This window comes from Armigeres subalbatus, chromosome 3 (genome assembly GCF_024139115.2).
Source record: "Armigeres subalbatus isolate Guangzhou_Male chromosome 3, GZ_Asu_2, whole genome shotgun sequence".
NCBI lineage: Eukaryota > Metazoa > Arthropoda > Insecta > Diptera > Culicidae > Armigeres > Armigeres subalbatus.
The window spans coordinates 421,099,916-421,110,500 of NC_085141.1; the positions used below are offsets into that span (position 1 = coordinate 421,099,916).

A 10,585-nucleotide genomic window follows, 5' to 3' on the forward strand; every position below is an offset into this window, starting at 1 on the left:
CATCATCAATTCTGCCTGTTTTAATTTTCGTCTACCAGGGTTTTAGAACATAGATGTTCATATGATTCTTCAAACGTGTCGTTAGATTATTCATACCATTGTATTCTAATCATGAAATGCCGAAGAAAACACGAATGAAAAGTAATACGTTACAAACATTATTTTGTGTTCGGGTAACGGAATGTTCACACGGAATCATACCAAAACAAAACATCAGAAGTAAATAAACGGGCCACCGCGAAACGTCTCATAAAATGCCTTATTAGCATAAAATTTCAATCATGAAAATTTGTCCAGTGTGTTTTGTTTTGGTTTGTAAAATTCTCGTCCAATGAGAACAGATAACTTGTTCATAGTATCGATAGCTGATTCGATAAACTCTTGCTGCTTTTACCTTCAGGTTCCATATAATTATTCATCATTCATATCATAATATCTTTTAAAATAATATTGGAACAGATTTTCCTTAACCAAATTCCCGGATTTTCATTCTGTTCCGCTGCTTGTTTGTGTTTCATATCGGTGTTTATTCTATAAGTAAGTATGTGTATACAGTAAGTCTCAAAATAAAGTGTACATCTTCAATTTGTTGAATAGTGGAGTGGCTTGTGAATAGCAAAGCTCATCTAAATTAGTCTCCGAGCCATCTTTGGCATCAATAAAAAACTATTTGTTTTAATATCGTTCTACAACACAGTGGTCCAACATCTTGGAGACAAGACGAACCATGCCTAGTGGCAATATAGACGAAGCCAAGTAAAAATGAAATGAAAACAACCGCCGGTGTTAACTTTGACAGATTCCACTAGATCGTTTTAAAATGCTAATAACGAACTCTAGATAAAATGTAATTAAAATCTGATTGATGTTAAACCAGGGTGGCCAGTGGATATTGGATTTCAAATTCCCGGTTTTTTCCCGGTTTTCTCCCGATATTTTGGAAAATTTCCCGATACCAAAAATTTAACTGAAAAACATGGTAGCGACTGGTAGAATGGATATTTAGACGTTGGCTTTCTCAGTCTAATTTAATTAAGACGGCTAGTTTGGCATAGCCCGACGTTTCGGTCCCATGTATTGGACCTTTTTCAAGGGATAAGAGTCGGCCGACAGCTTATCCCTTGAAAAAGGTTCAATACACGGGACCGAAACGTCGGGCTATGCCAAACTAGCCGTCTTAATTAAATTAGACTGAGAAAGCCAACGTCTAAATATTTAATATTTTCATGTAAGCAAATATAGCAACTGCAAAATAAAATGTAAAAGAGAGGATTCCTGCTAAATAAATAAATCTTATAATTGCTGAATGAGTGAAGAAAATAAAATCAACCTGCATTGAGTAACGAATAACACAAATCATGCAAACGATTGATTGAATTTACATAAAAATTGGTTAAAATCGTGCATGAGCTCTAAGATTTTGAGTTTTTCTAAATTATGCTGGTTGAAAATTTAATAACTGAAATTTAGATAATATTTCCACGAATTGGTATTAAACATTTTCATAGAATTATATAAAATTGGGGCCATCAATGGGCTATCAGAAACAGGGCCTTCAATACTAAGTTTGCTATATAACTTGTGAGCATATTTTAATCCGAAACTTATCTCTCATTGCAAAATGTTTGGAAGGAATTGTAAACAAGACCTTGCAAAGGTGCAATAGCGTTCATTTATTACGTATGACCAAAGTACGATTTTAAACATCTCTGTATCGCATTTATTCAAACCAATCGACAGTTTGATATTAAAAATAATTTTCTAACATATGAACAATGTTCTTTAAGTCAAACATCCTTATTCTTGTTTACGTTTGAGTATAGTTACGTTTAAAGTATAGTTCGTCCATTAACAAGAATACAGATGAAATAAAAAACATCATCTTTACCGAAATCTTATAATGATGTCATACATTACGGTGTGTAATTGTGAATCAAATTTCAAATTTCCATCATCACAACTCTTTGGTGCATCCTGAGGATCGTGAAAGACAAATTTGATTTTTTTTTCTTGAATACCCAAATTGTCTAAAACAAGATTATTGTTGAAAACGAAGGTGTTTTTCAGCTTTTTCAATGGCTTTGGAAATGTTCCAAATCCAATATTTAAAAAAAATGAAAAGGAATGCAAAATATATTTATTTGGACAAATTGGACAACCTAAAAGGAATCGATTGAAATAATTAAAAATTAAGGAAAGTAAACTATTTTTTTGTCAAATATCTTGAGTTTTCAGTATGTACGAAAAATTGTAAGCTCTGAAACAGAATGGAACGAGTCTACCAATTCTTTCGTGATGTTTGAGATTGCTGCACTATTTTTTACAAAGAGACAAATGCAGATTTTAAAACTTTTCCCGGTGGTTATTGAAATTCCCGCATATTTCCCGACATTTTCCCGGTGATTTTCAATTCCCGGTTTTTTCCCGGTTCTCCCGGTTTTCCCGGTACGCTGGTCACCCTGTTAAACGGAAAAAGTTCTATAGTACATAGGTATTTATATGTATTTTTTTGTATATTTTTCAAAATTGTATCTATCATATACTGCCGCTAACCGCAAGTCAAGCACATCTGTATATGGAGGCCCATATACAGATGTGCTCGACTTGCGGTTAGCGGCAGTATAGTTCTGAACTTTTTCCACATCGTGCATAAATCAGATTTTGATAACCCTTTCTCTATAATTTATAATAAGTATTTTAAAGTGATTTCCCTACGCTGTGCCGTGGAATCTGAGTCGATTCAAAAGTATAAGATTGCTAATGTCGTTCCTGTTCGGGTGACTAACATCTCTCGTGCTGAGAATCATAGGGGCGTAACTTTATTGATCGATTTTATATATTGTTTATAACTCGATCATTTTAAAAGCTACAACCGTGATTGTTGTTTCTGGTGCAAGAAGTATTCATATTTTATCACAGCAAATCATCAAATCTTCGGAAAACCACTGCAATTTGCTACATCAATAAATCGTAAACATCGACGAAGAAAAATCGATCAATGCAGTTACGTCCCTATGATTCTAAATCTAGGTTACTTCGACCTGGCAGCCAAGGTACCGGCACTACAAGTGTCAAACCGTTATTGGTGATGAAACTAAACATGCACAACATGATGCATAAATTATGGCCAATTGAAGCTTGTTGAAGCATTATTTGCAGGGTTTGCAGAAATCGCTCTCAATAGATAACGAACAACGATAAAAGAGAGGCAAAAACTGTGCCATAACCAGCCATGATAACAAATTTATCAAACTTGTATACAAGTGCGAAAAAACAGAATCGGATAGGCAGCCCAAAAGATATTTTAGTTACTAGATAAAGATTGTCGCTGTCGTCGCTGTCCGGAACATCTTTTGCTGGCGAGGATAGGGGAGCTAAATGTCAAAGAAGGAAAATCCATACGATTTGACAGGTATGTACCACACATGTTTCGGACAGCAGAACAAAGGGAACAGAAGCGACAATCTTTATCTAGTAACTAAAATATCTTTTGGCAGCCGAAACATGGCTATTCTAGCTTTGTTTTCGCTCTTTTCGTATTGGTTACTGCACAGGTGTGTAGAACAAGTTGAAATGCATTATCAGAACCAGTGCCGCCCACATTTGGAACTTTCTAAAAGAAATTTATCATGTGGTATAACATCCCGAATCAGTTCTCTATCATGACAAAAATGTGAAAAAAAATTCTCGCGATATGCTACATATCGTATATGTATACAGAGATGATAAGTAAGAGACTTGCTCTTTCTCTTTAGGATTAAACCCTGATTATTTGGCAAATTAATTTAAATTACTACAGCGCCATATTAACGTTCTAGTACTGGAATCTGTTAACGTGTCTTCTTCTTATTTTTACTTGGATTCGTTCCAGAAATGAGTTATTTTCGCTTCCATATACAAATGATGTTACGAAAAAAATGGTATTAAGAGTAAAAAACGCATTGATTAGCATTTACTATTAGGAAAAATTGTGTAGCATTTTCCATATTGTGTAGCACACTATAATATCCATATTGTTTCGAATATCTTCAGTATTGTTTGTATGTAACGAGCAACATTTGGAATTTCAGCATAATGGAGTCCATAATAAGCGAAGAGCAAAATCAGCACATTGTTGGTAAGTAAATCAAATCCATTAGAAATATTTTTTTTATTTTATTTAGTTTTTAAATTGCTGGGTGCTATTTTTCTTCTCTTATACGTGATGGGAAATGTCAATTTGCTAATACAGTAATATCCCGATTTTGTCACCCCCTCTGTACACACGCACATACACACACATGAGACAGATACTCGATTACAGGGAAATAATTTAAAAAAATACAAAAACTGCCAATATGCGACCATGAGCAGCGTGATATTGTTCTTGAAAGTTCAATTAAATATTTATAAGCTAATGTAATATATTTTTGAATCATATCACTTATAGATGACTTGCAGTTAGCAACAAATCAAAAAACACCTCTTTCGACGAAAAAAAGAATAAAACCAAAGAAGCAACCAAAAAACTACACAGAGCAGCATCTACGAGAGCTAATACGCCAAGTTCAAAACGGATCAATGACCATGTATCAGGTGAACAAGTACTACGGCATACCGCGTTCAACGCTGCAGTTTCGGCTCAGTAATAAATACAAACATCAGGGTAGAAGTGGCAGACTCCCCGTTGTTCTTCGGAATGAGGAGGAAGAAATTTGCAAATTCCTACGTACAATGATAGAGAGAGGATTTCCTATCACACGTCATAGATTGCAGCACACTATTTCCTGCTACATCAAACGCAACCCTAGAGCCAACCCGTTCAGAAATAATATTCCAGGTAATTATTTACTCGTTAAAAACAATTTTAATTGATTTACAATGTTCTGAAAACTCAGATGTGAATATGTACGTTATATGGAAGATTTTGATTTGAAAAATGTATTTCCCCTCGATGGGACTCGAACCCACGACCCTCAATACGCTAGACTGGTGCTGTAACCAACTAAGCTACGAACGACCTCCGTCGGCCTTCGCAACTTATCGAGATGAACTGAATAAGCCCAAGATTCCAAAATTGGACGCATAGTAAAATCACTCGCAATCCATTTATCAAGCCCACACTTCCACATGTGTATACTACACGTTCACATTAGTGGAGCGTGAGTACATTCTTCATCAGCAATTGTACTGATCAAGTGAGGTTGTGTGAGCTATTTGCCAGTCGATCATCAAGCTCAGACCCGACTGCGTCCAATTTGGGAATCTTGGGCTCATTCAGTAGGCGCTAAGTAACGAAGGCCGACGTAAAACCTAAATTGCCATCAATTACTTTTACCAAAAAAGGTTTCCAATCGTATGATAGCTAATGGTGAATTTTATGACAGTGTTGGTAGAATCATTAACCAATCTCAATCACCCTCCCGCGAGAGTGAACTCGTTTGCGATTTCGAAGGAATGCATTTGCACCATGCCTGAGTTTTTCATGCTGAATCGCCAATTAGCCAAAAATTACTTCGCTACAAGAAGAGTTCAAAATCAATCTGTGTTCGTATCCGCATAACTCGAAACCGGCTGGGTGAATTTTTGTCATACCTTCAGCAGATGTTTGTTATAGTTTCCGACGGGTTTATATGATTCCACATGCAAAAATCACGAGTAAAGATAAGTAAATCGCCAAAAACTAAAATTGAGGTTCGTATGCAAACATTACAAGCTTAGTGATGAAACTATCAACATGTTAAAAATAATTTTAATAAATTAAAAAAATAAAATTTTACTACGCACATTTACGCCTGTTATTTACGACGTCTGCCGGGTTAACCAATTTTCTGATGATTTTCATTTACAGGTAGACGATGGATTGCAGCATTTCTGGATCGAAACTCCTACCTATCCCTTTCCACGCAAGAAACCATCCCTGCAGAAAAATTTAAAGTCAACGAGGATGATATAAACAGCTGGTTTACTGGTATTTGCAACTTTTTAGAAAGTCGTAATCTGGCTTACATACTTGAAGATCCTTCAAGGATACTCAGCGGAGATGCATCTAAATTATGCATTCCTACTTGCTATCAACGCAAGAATGGTCATGGCAAAACCACAAAAATATCAATAATGAAATCTGGGATAGCTCGGCCGACCGTTACAGTGATGTACACAGTCTCCGCGGATGGTGCCATAATGCCTCCATATGTTTTACTTCCCCGCCAATGGAGCCAGGAGCTTGTAAGGAGTTTCCCGAAAGATTTGCGTTGCGGAAATAGTGCAACTGAATCAATGAACACACCAGAATTCATTGAATACGTCGAAACAGTTCTTCATCCCACTCTCACACAAAGCAATGTAAAGTTTCCTGTCCTATATTTCGTTGACGGTCACCAGTCGCATGCCGCATTTGAAGCAGTTGATATATGTGAGAAGCTTGGAATTATTCTCATCGCACTGTATCCCGATCCAGCCAGAATGCTACTGCCAATAATTAAAAACATATTTCGGTCATTGAAATCTTCCTGGAATCGTGTAATCCATGAATCAAAAACTCCTGTGACAATGCTCACGTTTTGGAATGTTCTGCAGAAGACCAATAGAACCAAACTGACGAAATGTAAAATATTGAGTGCATTCGAAAGATTTGGCCTGTTTCCCTTTAGCCGGCAAATAGATACAACAATCAAGCCCCAGTTTGACCCATTGGTTGAAATTCCTTCCTCTATACTTCAGCAAGCTAGGGACCTCATTGGCCAAGAGAAAATTTATTTTCTCAATTCCCATCCAGTGCAATGTATGACACAAGAAGATAAAGCACTGCATTACATACTTAACAACATTTTGTCACTGAGTACACCCGCCCCAGCTGTCAAATATGAAAGTCCGGCCGACTTGACTGAAACGACCAACTTGAAAGTAGAGGACAGTAACGATGAGCAATCCGAGGATACGGTTCTAGACGACAATGAGGAAGTCGAATATGCCTTCGAAGTCGACATGGATTTAGAAACCGACGTAAAAATAGAACAAGACGAAGTTTGTGACGAAACACAGAACGTCGAAGCTGAATGAACGGTTCGGAAGGTCTTGTATAAAGAGTATAAATTAATTCTATAGTTATTTTATTTAAATGTAAATATAATAATACTGTTTTATGTAAAGTTCGATAACCAACACGCCAATGTTTTTTTCATACACACACTAAAAACGAAACGAAAACCCTTTCAACTAGTCTTCTTTTCGCTGACCTGCCTTGAAATAAAACTCCATGAAGGGAGCATTAGCGTTAGCGTTGTTACAGTATATACTTCGTAGATTGAACACTATAGTGATACTCATGTTTTTCTTTTGAAATCCCTATCTAGAATATTATCAGAAAGCAAGAAGGGGAGGATTCTTGATTTCAGTCTAACACAAAATAACAAAAGCATGAGGACCACTACTCCCGGCCACGCCCATCTTTACCGTAACTAGGGATATGGAAGGAAATGTTGATGTAGAACTTACTTAGTGAGAGGCCCCCGACTTGGCGACGCCCTCATAAGTTCTACGGAGTTGGTGTTTTGGTAGGGTAAGATAGGTCAAGAATGTTTGCCTCAAGTTGGCAATTCGACCCATAGCATATGTTGTTTATATGTTTCTTATTTAAACTCTTGCCAGCCGGCTGCCGAAAGAGTATACATTTATATCTATTTTATTTATTGTTTGTTCTTTAAACCAAGCCAATAGAGGCAGCAATATTTAGTTTTAGACTATGTATTCACTCGTGAAACTCTGATATTCCGACTTATTTTGTGGGGATAGATTATTAAAATATAATTATTAAATTTTGATTTCTATGTATAACGTGTAGTTTGACTATCGCGCACTAATTAGTTTGATTACTGACCGCACTAAGTAGAACAAAAATTCCGTGATCTCGAGACCGTTCTGTTTTAAACAAACCCGTCCGATCGCGCACTTAGTTATTGGAATAACTTACTGCACAAAGCAGAACAAAAATGCGTGGCCTCGAGACCGTTCTACTTTTAAACGAACACTAATTTAAAAAAAAAACCTTTTACCTTCATGGTACCTTGGCGACGAAGAAAAAACTAACACAATGAAGGTCCGGTACCAAAGGTTATTTGACTTGAATACAAACTTTCACTATTCTTATGTTTGGAAGAATTAAAAATTAAAAATTATTAATGTCAAGCAATATAGCAGTATTCATCTTGGAAATAATTTTAAGACCAGATTTGTTATATGACTTACCATAGAAGCATCTTTTTGTATGAGAACTCCGATGTTATTGAAGGCGAAGGATGTTGTGTTTGTTGGCTGTGGTAAACCAAAACATAGATCAGGATTCACCATGTTTAGTGATGTGATCTATTTTTTAATTAATTAGCACATATATTTAATTGTGCAACAGTTTTAGAAACTATTTGTAACGATATCCATGGTTCAATAAAAATTTCCATAAGACCTTTGAGAAAATAATTGCAAGGCGCATGCAACCAATTCCTGCTAGTTAAGCAAGATCGATCCCTCCAGGGTCATCGAAATCATAACACGTACAGATCGATTGTTCATCAATTTTTAATTGTAGCTTTTTTTGCATTCGTTTACATATCTCATTCGATGCAAAAACATTAAACTTGTTTTGCTCAGAGACGATGGTATTATATAGAGACACGCGGAGAGAATAAAAGCAATTCTGGCTTCACGGCCAGCAGACAAAAAAAAAAATCTGTGCGATCGGCAACATAAAAATTTGTGAGAACTTGAAGTGACTCTCAGTGTGAGCAGTTATTTCGTTTGCTCCAACTACATATTTTCTCTTCTTTAGCATCATTTCCTTATATTCAACAATAAATATGATTAAATACAATATATAAATTTGCTATGAGTACTCTGAAAACATCTTCATTAACTGAACTTTTCAAACTTTTTTATAATTTCTATAATGTTGATTACAATACCTATCTTGCATTTAGTACCGATTGGTAATGTTTGTTTACTTTGCTCGTTTGGTACCGCTTTTGACGGTTTGTTTGGTACTTTCGGTTTCACTCTTTGTGGGTCTCTATCTATTAACAACGTCTCTGGTTTTGCTCTGTCTTAATAAAAAAACAGAGCCAAACTAATTGCGCAATTCAAGCATAATTTTCTTAAAAGGACGCATGTAACAAAAGTAAACAAAACGAGGTTTTTAATACAACATAAGAATCACACGCGATTTTATATAATACACATCGATTTTACTGATTTTAGATCCTTAAATTCTTTAATTCAATCTTTTTACGATCCGACGTATGTAGAAATTTCTATTTTTAATAAAACTCCATGAAGGGAGCATACAGAATCTACAGAATAGCTTCAGTTAGAGCTTTCGCACAAGGAAATTTGAAAATCGGTAATAATATGGGTTTCAGTGTTAAACACACCACACACCCATCACACGCGAGTCGCGATGACCTCTACTTATTAAGTCCGTGATGCCGATGCGTTAGTCCTATCGCTAGCTCATACGAAAAAAGGGGTGTCCTACGAAAGGCTGAAATTTATGGGCAAAATTTTGATTTAAGAATATTAATTGTGAGATTTGCATCACTTAGACGTTTAGCAACTATTTTAATCAGTGTCAAGTGTTGTTCTAATGAATTTGAAACTATTACGATATCATCAAGATATACGTATACAAAAGGCTCTAAGTCGTGGCCTAGTACTTTCGACATTAATCGTGCCATCGTTGCTGGGGCATTACACAGTCCAAAAGGCATTACTGTAAACCTGTATAATCCCCGGTTAGTCCTGAATGCTGTCTTATTTTTCGATTTTTTTTCTAAAGGTACTTGATAGTAAGACTCTGAAAGATCAATTATAGTGAAGTACCTTGATTTTTGAATTCTTTGTAATATTCCTACCATATCAGGGAATGGAAAATCATCCCGTTTAGTGCACGAATTTAATCTGCGACTATCTAAGCATATACGCCATTTATTATTTGGTTTCTTAATAGCAAGGATAGGATTTAGAAAATCTATTGGCCCTTCGCATTCTTCTATTACCCCTAAATTTAGCATGCGTTGAATGTCTTGTTCGATTCCTTCTTCTTTTTGGAGAGATTGTCGATAAATGGGTAATTTTTTGGGGGTGGCATTGGGTAAAAGTTCAATTTTATGTTCGAGTATTTGAGTACGACCTAGATTACTATCCTTGGTGACTGGGAACTCTTGAATCGCTTCGAATAAAAGTTTTTTTTCATCTGGGTTTAAAGCGTGTTCAGTTTTAATATCCTCCGGTGTTTCTATTTTCGCTTCTGGGAAATCTATTGTTGGTATGATTAAACTATCATCTTCTGTGAGATCGACGCTTTTAGTTTCTATCCTAGTACTAGTACTGGTGGAAATAAGTATAAAGACAAGCTCGGTTTCCATACAAAATGGCCATATTGAGTAGTCAATATCTCGATTCTTAGCGATTCGATTGGGCTGATTTTTTGCCAACAAGCCTAAAATGACTTGAATTTTTATTCAATGATAGTTACATTTATGCATATATTCTGGTTATACGCGTTTCTGTTGGAAATAATTATAAAGACAGTTCCGTTGTATGGAGCTCCATATAA

At 35.8% G+C, this 10,585-nt stretch overlaps 1 protein-coding gene across 1 annotated transcript; it reads left to right on the top strand.

The window, feature by feature from the left end:
• The first annotated feature begins 277 nt into the window (after positions 1 to 277).
• Positions 278 to 7,173, top strand: LOC134224336 (uncharacterized). The gene is made up of 4 exons (XM_062703666.1): positions 278 to 537; positions 4,071 to 4,117; positions 4,430 to 4,819; positions 5,831 to 7,173. Exons 2-4 carry the CDS (start codon positions 4,075 to 4,077, stop codon positions 7,039 to 7,041), a joined length of 1,644 nt encoding a protein of 547 aa, XP_062559650.1. The 5' UTR covers positions 278 to 537; positions 4,071 to 4,074; the 3' UTR covers positions 7,042 to 7,173.
• Positions 7,174 to 10,585: the final 3,412 nt, after the last annotated feature.

Bases quoted from the DNA above. Each gene is read 5' to 3' on its own strand.
- LOC134224336 (XM_062703666.1), top strand. From the start codon at position 4,075: ATGGAGTCCATAATAAGCGAAGAGCAAAATCAGCACATTGTTG. The intron at 4,118-4,429 runs GTAAGTAAATCA...TATCACTTATAG, and splicing joins GCAAAATCAGCACATTGTTG to ATGACTTGCAGTTAGCAACA. The intron at 4,820-5,830 runs GTAATTATTTAC...TTTCATTTACAG, and splicing joins GTTCAGAAATAATATTCCAG to GTAGACGATGGATTGCAGCA.